At 40.9% G+C, this 23,973-nt stretch overlaps 1 protein-coding gene across 1 annotated transcript in view; it reads left to right on the top strand.

Moving 5' to 3' along the window:
• The first annotated feature begins 1,284 nt into the window (after nucleotides 1-1,284).
• PGM5 (phosphoglucomutase 5) overlaps nucleotides 1,285-23,973 on the top strand; it is a 188,792-nt gene continuing 166,103 nt past the window's right edge. Inside the window, exon 1 of the mRNA XM_057549000.1 lies at nucleotides 1,285-2,077. Coding sequence (XP_057404983.1) covers nucleotides 1,817-2,077 — 261 coding nt within the window. The 5' untranslated portion in view covers nucleotides 1,285-1,816. The remainder of the gene's footprint in view (nucleotides 2,078-23,973) is intronic.

The raw sequence follows: 23,973 nt of genomic DNA on the forward strand, positions 1-23,973 counted from the left end.
TGGAGAGAGTAGAGGCAAAACAACAACAACAACACACACACACACACACACACACACACACACACACACACACACTTCGCTGTTGAAGAGAAAAGCTGAAGAGTCTCAATAGGATTCAGCTGATGACTTCACACTTTAATGATATTAATAAAAAGGGGAAGGGCCACATAAGAATTTGTACGGAATGTAGGTGCCATCTTGGCCACTTCCTTCAACCTCACAGAAAGCCTCCTTTTTCTCATCTGTAAAACGGGAATGATATGAATGCCATTACTACTTCTTTTAGTCGTTTTGAGCCTCCAAAGAGAAAACAGATGCAAAGCCTTTTGTCAACTGCAAAACAACATATAAGTGTGAGCTGTTATTCACAGTCATCTTACTATGATCAAACACTTTATAATCCTGCAGCAAATCCAGCTTAGTCCCAGGAAGTGGACAATATTTGGAGGAGGAGAAGAAGCAGGAGATTTCAGTGACTTTAGTGGGTGCAAAAATGCTTTGAGGGTGAAAGGAGATAGAAGCAAAAATGAGAATTGTTTCTTCCCTTTTGGGGCTTTATCCTTTTTGCCTGTTGATTTTCTATGGGGAATTTCTTGATTTGGGATTTTTGGTGGGCTTTATGGAGAGAAGGCAGAACATCTCTGACCCCCCCCACCCCCAAATGCCAGAAAGCTTGTGAAAGGAGCAAGCGCAGTTCCTGGTACCCTGTCCTTGTTTAATTTGGGTTTGTTCATTCATTCCTGGTAGGACCTTACAAAGGGCTTTACCTTCCTCCTAGTGAAAGCCTCGAATCCTGGTAAGAGCTCCGCAGTGTGGACACGTACAGTGTGGGGCAGCCTGTTTCTAAGCAGGAGCTGGGCCAGGGTGGGTGAAAGGGCAGGAAGAATAAGGAAATACGCGTCCACGCATCTGTGTTGCTGCTGTTGCGACCACCACAACAAACAAGCAAAAAAAAAAAAAAAGTTTTCTTCCTGAGACGTGTGCTGCCTTCAGAGAGCCTGGGGAAAAGTGTGGATGGCTGGGTGGATCCTGCTGGATTGAAGGGCCTGACAGTATGTGATTCCCTGCAACAAATGGTAGTGGTGGGGTGTGTGTACACACGCAGACACACTCGCAGCGCCCAGCCTCCAATTTCAGCGCTGGCAGAAGATAACAATTCTCAGCTCGCTCTTCCAGGGTTATTTTTGGCTGGGGCTGTTCTCTGATGGCAAAGGGTTTCAGCCCCCTCCCAACTCCACCCCTGTCCTTGTTCAAAAGAGAAACTGGTGCTTGTAAACCGCTCACTCCCTGGGAGGCCGGGAGGCAGGGCTGCCGGTTGGAGGGGAGAGGGGCCGCGGGTACGGGGAGAGGACGCCCAATCCTGGTCAAGTTCTCACCACCCACTCCCCGGCTGTTTCCTAGCGGAGGGTGTGCCGGGGAAGACGCGATCACCGGGGAAGGCTCGGGCTAGGCTCGCGAGGAGGCGTCCCCGGGATCGGGGTAGCTGGCGCTGGGAAGGGGCTTCTGGGACACCCCGAAAGTGGTTCCAGCTGGGAGAAGAAGCTGCGGGCACTTCGGGCGCTCCGGCCGGAGAGGAAGTTGGGCGGGTGCGAACTTTTCTTGGAAGGTAGAGGCCAAACTCTGCCGGGGCAGCTAGGGGCCGCGCGCAGAGGGAGGAGCGGTCGGCGCGGCAGGAGGGCGCGGGGCGCGGGCCGGCCGCAGAGGGGGCCGCGGCGCGAGGCGGAGCCCGGGCGCGCCGCCAAGCTGGTGGGGGCCCCGTCGGGCTGCAGATTCCCTCCGGCTCCCGGAGCCGCGGCAGGACCGGCCAGGAGGCGCCATGGAGGGGAGCCCCATCCCGGTGCTGACGGTGCCGACGGCGCCCTACGAGGACCAGCGGCCGGCTGGCGGCGGGGGGCTGCGACGGCCCACCGGGCTCTTCGAAGGTCAGCGCAACTACCTGCCCAACTTCATCCAGAGCGTGCTGTCGTCCATCGACCTGCGCGACCGCCAGGGCTGCACCATGGTGGTGGGCAGCGACGGCAGGTACTTCAGCAGGACGGCCACGGAGATCGTGGTGCAGATGGCCGCGGCCAACGGGGTGAGTGACATGCCGCCCCTCGCGTCCGCAGTCCGCCTCCTCACCCTGCCCCCTCCGCCGGCCCGCCCCAGGCCCGGCCCAGACCCCCACCCTGCGCCCAGGCTCGGCCGCTCCCCCAGGTCCCCTCCGCCCGCGTCCCGCCACCGCAGCTTTCCGCAGCCTCCCCGGCGCACCCGGGACGCCCGGGCTGTGTCGCGCCCGCCGCTCCGAAAGGCCTTAAGTGTTCCTCGCCCTTCTTTGAGCCCAGCCGGCAAACCGACCGACCTGCCACATCGCCCTGAACTCTCTCTGGACTCTGACCATGTCCTGCACCTGCTCGCTGTTCTTGACTTTCTCTTTCCCAGCCCTTTAAAAATATTTGCTCTGACCGTTTTCACTACCCTCCCGCTACCAGTATATTGATAGTTGTCCCCCTCCCCACCCCCCACTCCTGTATCCTATTTGCAGTCTTCTTCTACTCCACATCTTGGCTCTGCCAAATTTAACAGAAGTGTTGGCTCCACACACACACACACACACACACACACACACACACACCAGTGTTGGTGACTGACATATTTAGCAAGCGTGGACCCTGAAGGTTTTTAATATCATTGGTTCGTGGAGTTATATTTCATAATTGATTTGATTAGGGAAAGGATGGGACGGGGATCAATTTGAAGCTATACAGACTGGACTCTCCGTTCCGGGGAGGCAAATCTCTAAATGGTCAGAAATGAGATTTGCAATGCTTTTCTTAAAGCAATTCCCAACTTCTCTCCAAGATGCCCTTTGGCAGTTGACAACATTTCATGCCTCTTCTCCCCTGCAGTTTTCATCCTCATTTCCTCCCCCTTCTCGCACAACTTAAGTAGTCTTCTTTTGCAATGTGAATTCTCAGACCTTGAGTTTTTCTCTTTCTCCTTCCTTTCTCCCTATCCTACAACTAGACGCACCTTTTGAAGTATCCCCACATCCTGATTTACTCCTTTCCAAAGCCAGCAGCGTCTCAAGAGGGATACTGACTTCAAGGGTCCCTGAATTTTCTCTAGGAAACATTGTCTAAAAGAGGAACTTAAACCTTGTTAATGCAGTCAGATCCACACACATAGAACTTTCCTTTAAGTGAAACCTCTGCAGATGTATAAATGAGTGTGAACATTTAAAAAAGTGAAACTAAACAATTATCTGGCTTTTGAATTCCCTCCTTCCCTCCTTTCCAAACCTATCCTTTTTAATTTTCTCATTTCTTGCTTAAAAAAACAGCTTTGAGGTTGTCCATGCTTCACATTTGTCTACTATAACTCCCCCTTCTCAGTGTTTCAGGAATAGGGAAAGAGGATTTTTTTTTACTAACCAAAAAGCAGTTGGGTGAAACAGGGCCTGGCTGGGGAGTGGGGTGGGGTGGTAGGGGTGAGGGTGAGCTGGGTGGTGGAACTGTGATCTCCAACCCCAGCAGATGATGCTGCTGGAGATATAAGACTTGTATTTCTCTCTGGCTCCTCACTTGGGATTGATGAAAGTTGGCTTGAATCAGGGATTTGGAAAGAGGTTAACAAATGGTCTTTTACTCTTGTCTGACAAAGCCGTTCCCGTGGAATGATGGAGAATAATGAGCCTTGGGAGAGCTGTGGCAGCTTTCATACTCCTTCCTGGGCCAGGTTTTCCAAGAAGTGAGAAAAACATAGCCTGTCCAGTATTTACTGTGGGTCAGGATAGTTTTGAAGTTACAATTGTTGATTTGCATGGACACATTATTATTATGCTTTATTATTTCTTGGCATACTTTACCCTAAGGACTCTTCAATCTCTTAACTTCAGTGGGTCTGCTCTGTAAACACATTTTATTGACTTTAAGAGTGGAGTTTCTTTTAGGAGATAGTTAGCATACGTTAATATATACCTAAAATAGAGTCAAATTTAATCTACCAGTTGTTATGAAGGACAGAATGACAAACTAAAGTCCACACAGAAGCACCGTCTTTTAAATAATCTGAAAGTATTAATTCTAAGATGGACGGGCATGGGGGAAAGGGATGGTTGACTCTTATAAAGATTTCAAACAGCCAGTTTTCACCAGTCTTTTCCTCATTTTGTTCACCTTCGTGGGAGCTTTTGCTAAAGCAAAGTGAATAATCAGAAGGCTGACTTCAGGAGAGAGGCGGTTTAAAAGGGACCACCGTAAGCAAAATTGGTCTTGCACGATTGCAAATTGTTGGGGATGCACTTGCCTCCTGACTTGGCCTGCTGATTATACTCAGGAATGGGGAACTTCGATTCCAAATGCTTTGGCCTTTTTTGATTTCCCATTGGATATTCATAGTAAAATAAAGAAAAGAAAATAGTAGACGATAGAATTTATTCTCTTTGAACTGACTTGAATCTAACCAGGTGGGCTGCATTCTCTCTCTCTGAAAAAACCTTGGTTTTGATTGAAAAAGTTAATTTTACAAAGCAGTTTTTCTATAAAAAATGATAGTAGCTCTTCAATTATGTAATTGCTGGAGGAAAACAGAAGTTTGGAATTTCTAAAACAGTAAACTACACTATTAATATTTTAATATCTCATAAAGTTTGAAATAGATTCCTACACAAACACCTGTACAATTTGAGATTTTAAAAAACTTTCTCATAAAGTTATGAAACTTTCAAGCTTTCAGAAAAGTGCAGAGAATAGATTAACGACATCCATATGCCCTTGTCCTAGATTGTTGACATTTTTCTATGTTTGATTCATCTTTTCGAGGGGCTAAAGTATATTAAAGTATATTAAAGAACATGACATTTTACCCTAAGTTCTTCAGTATGGATCTCTAAAAAAGAAGAACATTTTCCTTGATAGTGACAGTATCATTAACATCCCAAACAACATAAAAAATTATTTCTTTACATTATTTATGACCCAGTCCACACTCAGATTTCTTCAATTATTCTGAAATGTCTTTTATACCTTATTTGTTCAAACTTGTTTCTTCTAATCAAGGAACACACACTACATTTGTCTTAAGTCTCTTTTAACCTAGAAAGTACTTCCCTTTTTATTTTTATTTTGTTAACGAAATTGACTTGTTGCTGAGACTAGGTCGGTTGGTTTTTCTATAGAATGTCTCCTCCACCTCCTTTCTGGAATTTTCTGATTACTTCTTTATGGTGTCATTTAACTTTTCACTCTATTCCCTGTGTGTATATGTGAACTAGAAATCAGTCTAAAGGCTTAATTAGAGTCAGGTTCGATATTTTTTTATAAGATTATTTCATAGGTGATGGTGTGTATTCAGTTGCATAATACAAGGAAACATAATCTCTCGTTGTTCCATCATCCGTGATGCTGAGATAATTATAGAGCTATGGTGGTATGGTCCATTATTTTCCCCTTTGGGACTAGCAGTAGGCTATGGGGTGAACTTTGTACCATGTGAATATTCAGTTCCTTATCAATTTTTACCCAATTGTTTTAGCATCCATTAATGATACTGGCTTGAGTTGATTATTTCATTAGGGGTTTCAAAATGATGATTTTCAAATTCTCTAATTCCATCTACATGTTTTAGCTGGCATTTTTCTATAAACTGGGTATTTTCCTCACTACTAGGCTATTTGATTATTCTGTAATATAGTTCCTTCTGGAAAGACAGAATATGTGTTTATTTCTCTCTCTTTTTTAATCATCAATTTTCAGAGTAAGAATTTGGTGAAATAGCCACCTCCATTGATGACACATGAATTTTGTTTTGTTTTGCTTTCACTTTTTCGAATATCCCTATGGACTCCTGGATTTTTATGTAATCAATTTGAATAGATTATTGAAGAATGAAAAGAAACTACCTTTTTTTTTTAATAGTTTTTATGGGGCTATGTGAATTTATCTAAAAAACCCCAGAAGTATTTTAATCCCCCTTTAAAGATACAAACTATGTCATGCTATATAGAGCAACAAACAAACAACAAAAAACTAAGTATATGAAGTAAATAGTGTCATTTAAATGAATTGAGATCAGACTTAGTTTGAAACTAATTGATTTTTTTATCCTATTTCTATTTCCATCTGCTTTAGATCCTCCTCAGGGGTTTAGATCCTCTATGTATCAATTTATTCTAATGTCTTAAAGAATTGAAAAGCTAAATGCATCATAATGGCTACAGGAATGCCTTTGCCCTTCTCTGGGTAGATCCATTTGCGGCTAAGGGCATCTGTCTTTCTTTCTCCTCTTTGTTAAAATCTTCTTTTTTAGTCCTAAACTACCTTTAATATTGGACAGGTGACAGAACTGTGTCTGCCTGAAGATGTTTCTGACTTTTTCTAAAGTCTCCTTTTTCTGAGATGACGTTGTATATTGGCACTGTCTAACAGAACTTACTGTGATGATGGGAATGTTCTGTAATCTGCACTGTCCTAGCCAACTAGGACACTTGACTGTTGAATACTTGACATGTAGCTGATGCTGCTGAAGAACTGAATTTTACATTTCATTTAATTTTAATTAATTAAGATCGAAACTTAGGTAGCCACAAGTGGTTAGTAGGTACCATACTGGACAGCACACTTCTATAATTTAGCATTTAAAATGTGTGTGTGTGTGTGTCTGTGTGTGTGTGTGTGTGTGTGTGTTTAATGGAGCCAGACTGTTACAATCAAAAGCAACTATTGGTTAAATAAAAGCAGGTTGACAAATACTACAAATACATAATTGGCAAACCCAAACCAGATTTCTTCATACGATAACCACGCTCTCTTTTGACTTTAGCCCAGGAGGCAATGAGGTATGGTAGAAAAAGCACTGTATCAGCAGCTGGAGGGCTTGCCTTATTTTCCTAGCTCTGACATACCAGTTGTGGTGCAAATGCTTTAACCTCTTGACATACCTAGAAACCACTTGTTTTCTCATCTATAAATTGGGTATGATAGCATCTCTGAATTATCCTGAGAATCAAATGAAGCACTGCATATGAAAGCATTTTGTAACATCCACAGCACTAAGAAATACAAGGGAGTATTATTATGGTCAGCTGAATACATCTCAGATAATAATGATTTGACTGCATGTATGGACTAACCTAGAGCTCTGTAACAAGTTTTAGCCAAGGGAAAATCCATTTGTCAATTAGCCATGCACTGTACTGGCCATATGATGATCAGCATTAATGATAATAATATTGGCATACAGTGCAGCTTACAGAATTCAAGAGCTCCTCAATGGCTTGTGAAATCTTTTAGAGGTAGAAAATGAAGTGAAATGATATGAGGAATGCTAGATCAGTGAGGGGCTTGGGCGTGCCCTCCGGGTAGATGCTGACACAGGTTGTATTTGATTCCAACAGGTCATAAAGAGGTGTCTGTTTCCAAAGAATGAGAATACACTTGCCTTGGCATTTATGAGAACTATCTGGGCAACAAATTTTGGTTTGGTCCCAAAGACAAGGAACATATATTTGGAAGAGAAGCAGAGTGGGATATGGTGGCGGGTGGCCAGCAGTGATGAAAGAAGAAGGAAGCAAGAGAGGGAAACATGCACTGTAACACTAAGGCTTCTTTCCTGGAATGGATGTGGAAATCTGGGCGTGGCTAGCTCCAGGTCCTATCTCTAGAAGGGAAAAGAACTGGGTGGTGATTGCTCTGTATTTTCTGTGGGTGTTCACAACAGAATAGGTGAATGGAATGGGCTACTATGGCCCAGATGTTAGGAAGGGCTGGCTTGTAATACATTAGAAAACCCTAAAGAGCCTCCCATAACTTTATCTTGCTTCCCTTCCCAAATCCTCATCCCCTGAATTGTGGAAATGGAAAATCTATTATATGAGCAATAGCAAGTTTTAGGGAGCCCTTGGTTCCATCCTTATCCTTGTTTGGGTCTGTTCATTCTTGACTCTTTTAGCCTCAAGTCCTCATTCATTTTTTTATGAGGAAGTAAAAGGAGTGGGAGAGGTTTTGAGAACAGCTGGGCCCTCCCAGTTGCTAGGGTGGGTTATTTTAAGCTTTGTTTAATGTGTCCAGAGACCCAGATGGCATTTTTAACTAAGCTGCTTTATTAAATCTTGTGATAAAGTATAATGATGTTTATTGAAAAGACAGATACCCATCAGCAACATTATGTCTGAAACTTGCCCTAAGAATTTTTTATAAAACATCTGTTCCCTTTGTGAACTCTGGAAGTTAGCTAGTTTCTGTACAGCCTTGAGGAATAGCAGTTGGAACCTATTTTGGGGGAATCTAAGGAGAGGTATTGGCTTTACCAACCTTACCCTTCATCTTTTGGGCTCTGGCCACTCTTCTGTTAGACAACAGTGACATGAATGAACACTGTAATAGGATTATTTGGGAATAATAGGCAGCAGAAAAAAAAAAAGGTCTAAATTTCCCAGGGATTTTTAAATTGAAGGTAAAAAGCTAGGGCTGCAATGTCCTTTGTTAGCCTGCAGCCTTGACAGCTAATTGCAAACACTCAAGATTTGGCCAGTATGCCTTTACTGTTTATACTTGCATAGCCAAAGGGAAAGTTTTCGGTTCTTTCATCTGACTTGACTCTCATTACTTATGAATAAGAGGATATCTGGGATATACACAAGACTTGTTAAAATCCACATTTTCTGAGTCTTTCAATACCTTTCATCTCCTGCATTGTTAGTGACGTCAAATTTTGGAGTAATGCCTGTATTTGTCTGAAGAAAAAAAATTTTTAGGAACATTGAATCCCCAAAGAAATTCTTTTTCTTGGCATAAAGTCACAGACAATTTTCTTTCCAAGTCTCTACTAATAGGTGCTTTGTACAAATAGAATAATTACTGCCTTTCTATTGTTTTCCTCTAATAAGAGTCCAGTTTGGTAGCTAGGGATATGTAGTTTTATATTTAGACATTTATAATAAAAAAGAGAAAAGAATTTGAAATCATAGGACCAGAGTTTATCCTGATTGACAAAAGACCTCACAAAATACTAGGAGGAGAGTTTTACAGGAGATGGTTAATATCTACAATATATGAAAAGCTTTCCCAAATCAATAAGAAAATTCAAACAGTTTAAAAGAAATATTGTCAACAACCACCACAAATGCATGAAAAGGTGATCAGCCTCGTTAGTAACCAAAGAAATAAAAATAAAAACAATCCATTAATTTGAAAAAAACGGAAAATACGCAGAGCTGGCATAGGTGTTGGAAAATTGTCATGTTTGTATACTGTTGGTGGAAGTTAAATTGATACAACATTTTGGTCAGGCAATTTGGCAGTATGTATCTAAATTAATAGAGTACTTGTCCAATAATCTAAGAATCCCTTACTCTAAGAATATATCCTGTAAATTTTCTAATACAAATATGGAAACATTTATGTACAAGAATACTCACTGCAGCATTTTGCTAAAGAAAAACTTGGAGGGACTTCCCTGGTGGTCCAGTGGTTAAGACTCCACGCTTCCAATGCAGGGGGTGTGGGTTTGATCCCTGGTCTGGGGAACTAAGATCCCACATGCTGCTCGGCTCAGGCTCCCCCTCCGCCCCCCCCCCCCACAAAACTTAAACAAAACAGCTTTATTAAAAAAAAAACTTGGAAACAATTTATATGTTCAGCAGTAGAGAACAGGTACATAATTTATGACACAACCACACCAGGAATGCATTAATATCCATAAATGAAGGACGTGGATCTATATGTGACATGAGAAAGATGTGGATGATAGTTTGTTAAAGTGAAACAAAGCAATTAGTAGAGGGTCATGTGTAGCATGATCCCACTTTTGTGTATATAATTAGGCATAGAAAATAGGGTTGGAGGAACATAGTCCAGACAGTTAACAGTGAATATATCTGGGGTATGTGGGTGTGTTTGGTGGGGGAGGGGAATCCTTTCCCTTTCTACTCATATACTTCTCTTTATTAAGTAATTACACACGTATATATGCCTTGCTTTCATAATTAAACACATCACTAGAGAGTAGTTAAGAAAAAAGGAGAAACTCTGAATTTGAATCATTATACTATCATTTGCAACGTGTAGGACTGTGGGGAAGTCACCTAGTTTTCTGGGGTTTGTTTCCTCATTTATAAAAATAGGCACGGTCGTAATACTTGCCTTCCACATCTTCCAGGGGTTTTGGGAGGATTGAATGAGGTAATGGATTATTGTCAATTATTTTATTGATTCACATAGCACAATTATTACCAAACTATTTTTCTCTGATTAAAATAAAAGGACATGTGCATATATGCTTTTTATTCTCAGTAGCCTTACTCATAGAAGGCGCCCATCAATGTGGTGATCACAGTTGCTTTCGTAAGACTTTCGGCATTTCTGCAGGCTGCTGGCTAAGGCTTGGGTGGCGACTGCTGAACTCATGATCCTCTCCCCTCTCCCAGCATGAACGCTCACACACACACACACACACACACTCACTCACTCATGCACACACAGACACACATGTACGCACACCCTGTCACGGTACTTGAGGTAGCAGCAGCTGCTCTGGCGTAGACTTTAACTCAACATAAAGGACTTCTTTTTGCATGGTCTGTGCATTATTTCCTATTATGAATCAGCTGAGTCAATGCCATGCTTTTCAATCTTAAACCTTTCTGAGGCTCAGGCTACGTTAAGAGCAGACCCACCCTTCTATACCAGCTCCACTGCCCCCACCTGAGGCCAGATCTTAATCTGCTCATTTCATGCGGATTTTCAAGCCTAATGGACTGGGCCATGTGAGGGATTACTGAGAGGAACAGACCAAGCAGAGGCTAAGAGACTCCACGCTCATCTGCTGAGTAGTCTGAAAATGCACAGCTGCAAGCTCTAGCGATGCTTTAAAGCATTTTGTCAGGATGTTTGTCAGGGTGCCTGTTCCTGCAGCCCTGCTGAATGTTTGGTTAGGAGGCATAATCTTTTTTTGGACAGCATCTCCCAAATGTAAAGTGACAGATGCTAACGCGGAATATAATACAGAAGACCTAGCTTTGCTGTCATAAATAACAGTAAATTGTTTAATCTTGCTGAGTTGTAAATCTGTGATCGCCAGAGGTCTTTAGTTCACTGGAACATAGTATAACGGTTGGTGGCACTTAGCAAATGGACAGTAATTTTTTCCCAACCAGACAGATATTGGTCTGATGGAATTTACTTAAAGATCCACATATATGTATTTTAATTGACTGTGACTGCTACTCAGGGAAAAACACATAGCTATAAAGAGAGACTGAGATTTTTCTGGGAAAAAATACACACATATATAGAGGAATATGTATATGAATCTATATATATATATTCTATCTATAAAAGAGCCAAAGATAGTGAGTTTTTTCTTTTGGGATTTTATATATGTGTGTGTGTGTGTGTGTGTGTGTGTGTGTGTGTGTGTGTATACTGTCTACTTATAAAGGTTCCAGATGGAAAGTGTTCTTAAGCATTTAGATAGTTTATCAAATAGCATATGTGTGTGCACATGTGCCCAGGACACCGCCTCCCCGAAGATACATCTTCTTCCCTGGATATATTCAAAAAGAGAGTAGAACAGAGACCCAGATGTCAGAAATATCTGAAGACAGCATAGAGTTGAAGGAGGTGACTAAATGTTCCCAAATGACCTATGTTTCTATGATAATAAATAGAACTTGTGCTGGAGTTGGATGGACCAATAGTAAGAAATATAAGTAGTATAAATCCTGCATTCCAGGCAGGATCTTGTACGGACAGCTTTCTGCTGTGAGCTCAGTAACGTGGGTAAGTTAGCAGTCTGGCATGGGACATACCAGTGGACGGTGCAAGTCAGAGGCATAGATGGGGCAATGAAAATAGGAAGATCCGGGCCAAGGAGAGGATACAGACATGAGGTCCTGTCACTAATCACCATGGACTTTAGCAGTTTCTTAATGAGCAGATCTGGTGGTTAAAGAAGAAAGAAGACATTGCACTTACGTAGGTGTGTTACAACTAATTTTCTATTTAATTGGTGGCAAGCTACTTTGAGTTAAATTTATTCCATAGGATGGGTTTAGTCCTCAAACATTTTTAGTTTCACATATAAAAACTTAGGTAAAAGAACGCTTTTATATTGGTCAGTAAACCATGGTACATTTAAATAATGGAAGACTATACAGCCACTAAAATCATGTTGTGGAAAAATAGTCAGTGACGGAGAAAGACTCCACAGAAGGGGTAGATATATTAAGTGAAAGATGTAGACTACACGACAATCCCTTTTGTAAAAATATAAATATGTGAATGAGAGAGAGAGAGATATCCCAAGACACATAGACAAAGGTTAGACACTGAAATGTTTACTGTGGTCACTTTTAGGTTTACAGATGAGTTTTACTTTCTTCTTGCTTATGAGTACTTTCTAAATGTCATATATGTACTATATATACATATATTTGTCATATATATAAATGTCGTATATATATTTGTAATTAGAAAACCATTGCAGGTTAGTGAAACAACAAATGCATTCAATTACTATGAATTAGAAATTCATAATTAAGAATTAAGAAATGACACCAGCAAGGAAGGCAAGGGAAATATATCAAAGATTTATTGGGTGTCAGATGCTGAACTGGAGCTTGGCTGTGTTACTTTCTTTCACCCTTCATCTTTTAGGTAACAAAACTGAAATACAGAGGATTCAGGATCTTGTCCAAAGTCATATAGCCGGCAGGTGGCAAGTCCATTTTTGCATCATTTCCCGTTGAATGCCAAAATCTCAGCTTATCTCAGGGCACTCAGCCCTGCTTTCTTGACCCAGATGGATCCAATAGTTCTTATCCTGGTATCTGGTTGGGTTGATCACCTCATAAAATGGCAGCAGATAGAGCCCTTTCTTCTTTCACTGAGCCGAGTTCTGTATCTTAAGGTAAAGATTTCAGTATCTTCCAAGCACTGAATTACCAGTAGGAACATAAGTCTCAATTTCATTGCCCCCATTTTGCACCCAAGGAAAGCTAGAGTGCCTGATCTTCTCAGTGAGACCTTGAGAATTGGTGGGCCGATTGAGGAATAGAACTCTGGCCAAACTTCCAGATGCCTGTGACTTTTCTGCACCTGTTCAGATGTTGGGAATCAAACGTGAAATACAGCTTGGTTTGGTTCTAATGAACTCTCGTCTCACCCTCCAGCCCCTGGGTATGTGTGTCAAGGCTTCCAGGGGAACAGGCATCTGAGGATGAGCTCGGTTGCTCCCATCTGGTCTCCGTGTAACAAAGCGTATAACTGCACAATTATCCATGTGCAAATGGAGAAGTCCCTTGATGTTTGGATAACTACATCCATGTCTTGAGTTTGTTATTTCTCAAAATTCCACTTAGCCATCTCCTGCTTACTCATATGCAGCAGTGGTCAGGGGCTGGTACTCCTCTCTGACAGCAGGGACGAGAGACTGAAGCCTGGCCATCCACAGCAGCGTGGCTCTGGGTTTCCTTCATGGCTTTTGTTTTTTGTTTAACCAAGAAGATGAGAAACAGGCATCTTTGTGTTTATGGCTTTCCATGCACTTTGTAGGTGGACATGGTGGTGGCTGTGTGGTCCTGTACAGCACTCTGTCTGCAAACCATCAAGGAAGTTTCTGTTTAGTGCCCTCTTTACTCTCTCTGATTCACTTTGGGAATTACAGGGATGTGACACAGTGACCAGAGGTTGTTGAAGAATGTCATGCTTACTTTTTCTTTTCTCTCTGTGGGACTTTTTTTTATGACTTATTTAAAGTTAAAAGGAAACCATAAAGTGGAAATCTTATTTAAGGGATTTCACACATGAAAACAGTCCTGCTTTCTTTAGTGTTATGTTACTGGGGAAAACTCATTTGGTATCAAAATTCCACGTCTACCCTGAGATTCTAGCCTGAGGGTTTAAGTTGTATATTGCTGCTCTCCGGGACTTTAATCTGAGCTAATTAGAAACTGAACTCATACTAAACCTAGGTTAGAAGAGTAGTTATTAGTGTTCTGAAAAGAGGGAGCCATCAGAAATAAAATCATTAAAAAAATTCGTTGTACATGGCACACGTTGTAAAGTATGGATGTGCTGGGAGAAAACTTCATGAAATAAAATTTTCTCTATTTCAGGACACTGGTCTGTGGTATGTGGAAGGGCATATCGATTCCTGAGGCACTTGCTGTGCCCATTCATGGGTGGAGTAAACGGTGATGCAATCTAGGTGAGGCGTGAGAGTTGGTGGAAGACGCTGGCATCTAGTTAGAAGCATAGACTCAGAGGGATTATAAGTAACTGCCCTGAGGGAAATGATTGATGGTAATTGCACATGGCTACCTGCTACATCCTCCCTTTCCCTAGCATTTAGCAGTCATGACTGGATAAGAACAAGTTCATGCTGGGTCTGTGTATCTGGGTGTCTGGGAAAGTGTGTGCCTCACGTATGTGTCTGCAGGCGCAGGTGTGACAGTGTTCTCATGGCTACCTGTGGATCCTGGTATCTGTCTGTATCTGTGTGCCTTCTGTGTGTGTGTGTGTGTAAGCAACACTGGACTGGGGTCTACTTTGCCCCCCATTCCTAGTGGGAACTGAAGAACATGTTTCTCAGTAGCAGTAAAGCCCACCCAGGTTGGTGCACCGTCTGCAGGGCTGGGAGAGGTTTCCTTTCCTCCAGTCAAAGACAGACTGTATGGTATGGGTGTGGCAGTTCCTCCAGTGCCCCTTTGGGAGGGTCAGCGAGGGAGCAGCAAAGTGCCATGGCTCAGACCACCCCAGGCTGTGGTCTGGGTTTCACTCAGGAATAGAAGTCAGATGTTGCCTGCTTCAATGCTGTAAACAAAACCAAAGCCAATGATGTAAGTAGACCATCTTTTTCTTGCAAGGTAGCAGTCTGCAACATTGGCAGAGGATAGTACTTCTAAGACTTTTTCAGAAAGGGAAATGGTAGTTTAAGGGTTAATTTAAGGTCTAAAATTGAATTTTAAATGTTGGAGGAGGGGAGGGGGCTTGGGGAAGGCAATAGCATGATTTGGGTCATGTTGAATTTCATGAAGAGTTTATATAATCTCATCTTACGTGAATTTTCATGACCCTGAACCCTCTCAGCTTTGCAGATGAGCACAAGGTGCCTCAGACAGGTGACGCAATTTGCCTTAGGTCAGGGGTGGAGCAAAGACTCATATACAGATCTTTTAACTTGAAGTTGCATTGCTTTCTCTTTATACAGCAGGGCTTCCAAGGGTTATATTTCTTTGATCAATTACTAGATCTTGAAAGTCATAGCTTTTCTGATGACATTTGCCTTGGGCTAATTAGGAGAGGGAGAATTTACAGAAGAGGAGAAAACAGGCACACAGAGAGGCTAATGTGAACACAGAGGTGGAGATTGGACGGAGGGCTGGTCTCTGCTGGGGACACATAGGGCCCTCAGCGGTGGCTGCAGCCAGGTCAGCCTTGGTGAGTGAAGGTCCATGTGCTGAGCCCACGCTTGCCCTCCCTCCCTGCAGCCGTCGGCCATCCTGTTCACGAGCCCATTGGGCAATGACAGGAGTGGCTGGGGAAAGAGGCAAACTGGTTTGACAGAGCTGGTCCTTCTAGCCACTTGATTATTTAAATCCTCCTCTGCTGAGGTCACTTTTTGGTGAGCATTCCCACGGGACACAAATATCGTCACGATTTTCCATGTCTTATCTTAGAAGCCTCATCACCCGTTCTCCTGCATCCCCTCCAGCGCTTGTCTCCTCTCAGAAGTCCCTCAACTAGAGTTATATACAGTGCCCAGCATTACCTCATTTTTTTTGGTATTGGAGGGTTAATGAGCAGATCCACACAGCTAAAATTTCCAGATAACTAGAATTTAATCTCCTATTAATACTCCACTGACAACTAAAATGTTTCAGGTTGAAATTTTATTCAAGTGTATTTTCCCACTTTAATGTTAAACAGAGACGATATTACCTTTTAAAAAAATTCAAATTTAATTAAGATAAAAATGTATCTATAATCTCTCCTATTTAACAAATAAACCGTACATATTTATTTCTGTATTTTTCTAAGTGCTAGCCCCAAAGTGTACATAATTGTACATTGTTGTAATAGCTTAAAAGTTATTTCGATTTCTGCATTTTGACTTAGCATTAAAGCATTGTCTATGTTCCTTCTCTACTACTTAAGAAAGTGTAAGTTGTTATAGCAAATAAACTTGAATGTTTAAATGTTTTAACAAAACTTAAATGTTTTGTTATAGCAAAAAAACTTGATGTTTTCTTAACATCTTTATTGGAGTATAATTGCTTTACAATGGTGTATTAGTTTCTGTTTTATATGAAAGTGAATCAGCTATACATTTACGTATATCCCCATATCTCCTCCCTCCCTCCCATCCTCCTTATCCCACCCCTCTAGGTGGTCTCAGAGCCCTGAGCTGATCTCCCTGTGTTATGCGGCTGCTTCCAACTAGCTATCTATTTTACATTTGGTAGTGTATATATGTCCATGCCACTCTCTCACTTCATCCCAACTTACATTCCCCCTCCCCGTGTCCTCAAGTCCATTCTCTATGTCTGAGTCTTTATTCCTGTCCTGCCCCTAGGTTCATGAGAACCTTTTTTTTTTTTTTTAGATTCCATATATATGTGTTAGCATACGGTATTTGTTTTTCTCTTTCTGACTTACTTCACTCTGTATGACAGACTCTAGGTCCATCCACCTCACTACAAATAACTGAATTTTATTTCTTTTTATGGCTGAGTAATATTCCATTGTATATATGTGCCACATCTTCTTTATCCATTCATCTGTCCATGGACACTTAGGTTGCTTCCATGTCCTGGCTATTGTAAATAGTGCTGCAATGAACATTGTGGTACATGACTCTTTTTGAATTATGCTTTTCTCATGGTATACGCCCAGTAGTGGGATTGCTGGGTCGTATGGTAGTTCTGTTTTTAGTTTCTTAAGGAACCTCCATACTGTTCTCCATAGTGGCTGTATCCATTTACATTCCCACCAACAGTGCAAGAGTGTTCCCTTTTCTCCACACCCTCTCCAGCATTTATTTGTAGATTTTTTGATGATGGTGATTCTGACAGTGTGAGGTGATACCTCATTGTAATTTTGATTTGCATTTCTCTAATGATTAGCGATGTTGAGCATCTTTTCATGTGTTTGTTGGCAATCTGTATATCTTCTTTGGAGAAATGTCTATTTAGGTCTTCTGCCCATTTCTGGATTGGGTTGTTTGTTTTTCTGATATTGAGCTGCATGAGCTGGTTATATATTTTGGAGATTAATCCTTTGTCAGTTGCTTCATTTGCAAATATTTTCTCCCATTCTGAGGGTTGTTTTTTCGTCTTGTTTATGGTTTCCTTTGCTGTGCAAAAGCTTTTAAGTTTCATTAGGTCCCATTTGTTTATTTTTGTTTTTATTTCCATTTCTCTAGGAGTTGGGTCAAAAAGGACCTTGCTGTGATTTATGTCATAGAGTGTTCTTCCTATGTTTTCCTCTAAGAGTTTCATAGTGTCTGGCCTTACATTTAGGTCTTTAATCCATTTTGAGTTTATTTTTGTGTATGGTGTTAGGGAGTGTTCTAATTTCATTCTTTTACATGTAGCTGTCCAGTTTTCCCAGCAACACTGATTGAAGAGGCTGTGTCTTCTCCACTGTATATCCTTGCCTCCTTTGTCATAGATTAGTTGACCATAGGTGCATGGGTTTATCTCTGGTCTTTCTATTCTGTTCCATTGATCTATATTTCTGTTTTTGTGCCAGTACCATACTGTCTTGATTACTGTAGCTTTGTAGTATAGTCTGAAGTCCGGGAGCCTGATTCCTCCAGCTCCGTTTTTCTTTCTCAAGATTGGTTTGGCTATTCGGGGTCTTTTGTGTTTCCATACAAATTGTGAAATTTTTTGTTCTATTTCTGTGAAAAATGCCAGTGGTAGTTTGATAGGGATTGCATTGAATCTGTAGATTGCTTTGGGTAGTAGAGTCATTTTCACAATGTTGATTCCTCCAATCCAAGAACATGGTATATCTCTCCATCTGTTTGTTACATGTTTAATTTCTTTCATCAATGTCTTATAGTTTTCTGCATACAGGTCTTTTGTCTCCTTAGGTAGGTTTATTCCTAGATACTTTATTCTTTTTGTTGCAATGGTAAATGGGAGTGCTTCCTTAATTTCTCTTTCAGATTTTTCATCATTAGTGTGTAGGAATGCAAGAGATTTCTGTGCATTAATTTTGTGTTCTGCTACTTTACCAAACTCATTGATTACTTCTAGTAGCACTTTTCTGGTAGCATCTTTAGGACTCTCTATGTATAGTATCATGTCATCTGCAAACAGTGACAGCTTTAGTTCTTCTTTTCTGATTTGGATTCCTTTTATTTCTTTTTCTTCTCTGACTGCTGTGGCTAAAACTTCCAAAACTATGTTGAATAATAGTGGTGAGAGTGGACAACCTTGTCTTGTTCCTGATCTTAGTGGAAATAGTTTCAGTTTTTCACCATTGAGAATGATGTTGGCTGTGGGTTTGTCATATATGGCCTTTATTATGTTGAGGTAAGTTCCCTCTATTCCTACTTTCTGGAGGGTTTTTATCATAAATCGGTGTTGAATTTTGTTGAAAGCTTTTTCTGCATCTACTGAGATGATCATATGGTTTTTCTCCTTCAATTTCTTAATATGGTGTATCACATTGATTGATTTGCGTTTATTGAAAAATCCTTGCATTCCTGAGATAAACCCTACTTGATCATGGTGTATGATCCTTTTAATGTGCTGTTGGATTCAGTTTGCTAGTATTTTGTTGAGGATTTTTGCATCTATGTTCATCAGTGATATTGGCCTGTAGTTTTCTTTCCTTGTGACATCTTTGTCTGGTTTTGGTATCAGGATGATGGTGGCATCGTTGAATGATTTTGGGAGTGTTCCTCCCTCTGCTATATTTTGGAAGAGTTTGAGAAGGATAGGTGTTAGCTCTTCTCTAAATGTTTGATAGAATTCGCCTGTGAAGCCATCTGGTCCTGGACTTTTGTTTGTTGGAAGATTTTTAATCACAGTTTCAATTTCAGTGCTTGTGATTGGTCTGTTTATATTTTCTATTTCTTCCTGGTTCAGTCTCGGAAGTTTGTGCTTTTCTAAGAATTTGTCCATTTCTTCCAGGTTGTCCATTTTATTGGCATAGAGTTGCTTGTAGTAATCTCTCATGATCCTTTGTATTTCTGCAGTGTCAGTTGTTAATTTTCCTTTTTCATTTCTAATTCTATTGATTTGAGTCTTCTCCCCTTTTTTCTTGATGAGTCTGGCTAATGGTTTATCAATTTTGTTTATCTTCTCAAAGAACCAGCTTTTAGTTTTACTGATCTTTGCTATTGTTTCCTTTATTTCTTTTTCATTTATTTCTGATCTGATTTTTATGATTTCTTTCCTTCTGCTAACTTCGGGGGTTTTTTGGTTCTTCTCTGTCTAATTGCTTTAGGTGTAAGGTTAGATTGTTTGAGATGTTTCTTGTTTCTTTAGGTAGGATTGTATTGCTATAAACTTCCCTCTTAGAACTGCTTTTGCTGCATCCCATAGGTTCTGGGTCATCGTGATTTCATTGTCATTTGTTTCTAGGTATTTTTTGATTTCCTCTTTCATTTCTTCAGTGATCTCTTGGTTATTATGTAGTGTATTGTTTAGCCTCCATGTGTTTGTATTTTTTACAGTTTTTTCCTGTAATTGATATCTAGTCTCATAGCGTTGTGGTAGGAAAAGATACTTGAAATGATTTCAGTTTTCTTAAATTTATCAAGGCTTGATTTGTTATCCAGATATGATCTATCCTGGAGAATGTTCCATGAGCACTTGAGAAGAAAATGTATTCTGTTTTTTTGGATGGAATGTCCTATAAGTATCAATTAAGTCCACCTTGTTTAATGTATCATTTAAAGCTTGTGTTTCCTTATTTATTTTTATTTTGGAAGGTCTGTCCGTTGGTGAAAGTGGGGTGTTAAAGTCCCCTACTATGATTGTGTTACTGTCGATTTCCCCTTTTATGGCTGTTAGCACTTGCCTTATGTATTGAGGTGCTCCTATGTTGGGTACATAAATAATTACAATTGTTATATCTTCTTCTTGGATTGATCCCTTGATCATTATGTAGTGTCCTTCTTTGTCTCTTGTAGTAGTCTTTATTTTAAAGTCTATTTTGTCTGATATGAGAATTGCTACTCTAGCTTTATTTTGATTTCCATTTGCGTGGAATATCTTTTTCCAGCCCCTAATTTTCAGTCCGTATGTGTCCCTAGGTCTGAAGTGGGTCTCTTGTAGACAGCATATATACGGGTCTTGTTTTTGTATCCATTCAGCCAGTCTAGGTCTTTTGGTTGGAGCATTCAATCCATTTACATTTAAGGTAGTTATTGATATGCATGTTCCTATTACCATTTTCTTAATTGTTTTGGGTTTGTTTTTGTAGGTCTTTTCCTTCTCTTGTGTTTCCTGCCTAGAGAAGTTCCTTTAGCATTTGTTGTACAGCTGGTTTGGTGGTGCTGAATTCTCTTAGCTTTTGCTTGTCTGTAAAGGTTTTAATTTCTCCATCAAATGTGAATTAGATCCCTGCTGGGTAGAGTAATCTTGGTTGTAGGTTTTTCCCTTTTATCTCTTTAAATATGTCCTGCCACTCCCTTCTGGCTTGCAGAGTTTCTGTTGAAAGATCAGCTGCTAACCTTATGAGGATTCCCTAGTATGTTATTTGTTGTTTTTCTCTTGCTGCTTTTGATATTTTTCCTTTGTATTTAATTTTTCATAGTTTGATTAATATGTGTCTTGGTGTGTTTCTCCTTGGATTTATCCTGTGTGGGACTCTCTGCACTTCCTGGACTTGATTGACTATTTCCTTTCCCATATTAGGGAAGTTTTGAACTATAATCTCTTCAAATATTTTCTCAGTCCCTTTCTTTTTCTCTACTTCTTCTGGAACCCCTATAATTCGAATGTTGGTGCATTTAATGTTGTCCCAGAAGTCTCTGAGACTGTCCTCAATTCTTTTCATTATTTTTTCTTTATTCTGCTCTGCAGTAGTTATTTCCACTATTTTATCTTCCAGGTCACTTATCCGTTCTTCTGCCTCAGTTATTCTGCTATTGATTCCTTCTAGAGAATTTTTAATTTCATTTATTGTGTTGTTCTTCATTGCTTGTTTGCTGTTTAGTTCTTCTAGGTCCTTGTTAAATGTTCCTTGTATTTTCTCCATTTTATTTCCAAGATTTTGGATCATGTTTACTATCATTACTCTGAATTCTTTTTCAGGTAGGCTGCCTATTTCCTCTTCATTTGTCTGGTCTGGTGGATTTTTACTTTGCTCCTTCATCTGCTGGGTATTTCTTTGTCTTCTCATTTTGCTTAACTTACTGTGCTTGGGGTCTCCTTTTGCAGGCTCCAGGTTCGTAGTTCCCATTGTTTTTGGTGTCTGCCCCCAGTGGCTAAGGTTGATTCAGTGGGTTGTGTAGGTTTCCTAGTCGAGGGGACTGGTGCCTGTTTTCTGGTGGATGAGGCTGGATCTTGTCTTTCACGTGGGTAGGACCATGTCCAGTGGTCTGTTCTGGGGTGTCTGTGACCTTATTATGATTTTAGGCAGCCTCTCTGCTAATCGGTGTGGTTGTGTTCCTGTCTTGCTAATTGTTTGACTTAGGGTGTCCAGCACTGTAGCTTGCTGGTCATTGAGTGGAGCTGGGTCTTAGCGTTGAGATGGTGATCTCTGGGAGAGCTTTTGCCATTTGATATTTGTGGAGCTGGGCGGTCTCTGGTGGACCAATGTCCTGACCTCGGCTCTCCCTCCTCAGAGGCACAGGCCTGACACCCAGCTGGAGCACCAAGACCCTGTCAGCCACACGGCTTTTGGGAAGTCAGGTCTTCTGCTAGCGTTCAGTAGGTGTTCTGTAGGAGTTGTTCCACATGTAGATGTATTTCTGATGTATTTGTGGGGAGGAAGGGAACCTTCCTGTCTTACTTCTCTGCCAGGAGACTTGAAGGTCTCCTCGGCAATTTTTATTCCCTTAAAAACAATAGAAAATTATTTCTCACTCACGTAATAGTCCAATGGGGATTTTGCTGATGAGCAAAGACTCTTGTCCATCCTGTGAGTTAGGGACCCAGGTTCTTTCCATCTTCTTCCTCTGGCATCTCCTAGAGCTGTGTGGTCACCTGTGTTGAGTTTGTGGAAGGGGAAATATGCAGTGAGGAGAAGACGTATCTACTCCTTAACATCCTTAGCCCAGAAGGGACACACATTACTTCTGTTCTCATTCTCATAGTTTATCACTCATTGCGAGAACTGGTCATGTGGCCACACCTAGATGCAAGGGTGGTCTGGAAAATGTAGCCCCTGGCTGGGCAGCTGCTGTGCAGCAACAGTTCTGCCCTGTGAAAGGGAAGCATAACTTTTTGTGGACTGCTCACCAAGTCTGCCACAGGTGCTCGGTCTTCATAATAATCCTTTTAGATGGCTGGAGAATATTCCATAAGTTGATACATCACACTTTATTTTATAGGTTCTTCATTATTAGACATTTATAATGATTTTTAAAAAAGTTTCACCTCTAATGAATACCACTGTAGGAAATGTCTACACATACATACATTTTTCCCCTTTAAAGATTATTTCTTTAAGAATAATTCTGAAAAATGGGAGAGAGAGAAAATTATGAACAAAAGTTACAAATATTTTTCAGATTCTTGAATCTGCAGGTTTACTCCTTGAGGGTAGTGATTAATTTGTATTCATTACTGTACCTGCAGGGTCTTCTTACATTGCCTGTTTCATGGTAATACTCAATAAAATAAGTTGAATGACTAAATACATTTTAACAAAAGCATGTGGAACATGATTTATCTTGGCTCTGGCTAAAGTATGAATATAATTTTTGTCCTTTGTCTTTCCCATCTTAATCAATGGCACCACCATCCATCAAGTTATTCAAGGTAGAAGCTGTGAGTTGGCTCCTTTCCTCACTGCCCCTGTTTTAGTTATTTATTTCTGTGTAAGAAATTATGACAGAACTTAGTGGCTTAAAAGAAACAAGTATTTACTGTTACTCATAGTTTCTGTGGGACAGGAGGTAGGTTGTTCTGACTCGGTCACAGTTGCATATTGGTGGGGGCTTTGTCATATGAAGGCTTGAAGGGCTGGAGGATCTAGTGCAAGGTGGCTCACCTGCATGGCTGGCAAGTGGGTGCTGGCTTTTGGTGGGAGGCTTCAGGTCCTCTCCATTCAGGTGACTACACAGGGCTCCTTGAGTGTCCTGGTGACGTGGTGGCTGCTTCCCCCAGAGTGAACAACCCAAGAGAGCAAGGCAGAAGCAGCAATGCCATTTATTGGAAGTTACACACCATCACTTCTGCAATGTTCTACTAATCACTCAGATCTGCCTTATTCGCTGTGGGAGGGGACCGCACCGAGGCATGAATGCCAGAATGCACAGATCATTGGGGGCCATCTTAGAGGCTGGCTACTCTAGCGCCTCTCTTCCATATTTCATTCCACGCACATGTTCTGTTCATTCTCCTTCCAAAAATATATTCAAATGTAATCACTTCTCTTCATTTCTGCTGCCTCTGGTCTAGTCCAAGACGCTATCCACACTCAGCTCTGCCGTGAGAGCCTTCCATCTGATCTTTCTCCTTTTGCTCTTGTCACTCTCTAATGCATTTTTCATATTGCAGCCACTCACTCATCATTCATTCATTTTTTTCAATTAATTAATTCAACATATATTCATTGTGTACTTAGTATATGCTGAGTTTGTTCTAGATACTCAGAGTATAGCAGTGAAAAAACCAAAGTCCTTAGAACTTATGTATAGTGGGAAAATAAACAGATAAAATGGAAAATATTAAGGGGTAATATGTGTAATACAGAAGACTAAACAGGATAAAGAAAATAGAGGACAGTAGAGAAATTAGGGACTTATGGGTGCTGTACTGTATAGGGCTGTCAAGGGTGCTATCTTTGATTAGTTGACGTTGAA

This window comes from Balaenoptera acutorostrata, chromosome 6 (genome assembly GCF_949987535.1).
Source record: "Balaenoptera acutorostrata chromosome 6, mBalAcu1.1, whole genome shotgun sequence".
NCBI classification, from domain to species: Eukaryota; Metazoa; Chordata; class Mammalia; order Artiodactyla; family Balaenopteridae; genus Balaenoptera; species Balaenoptera acutorostrata.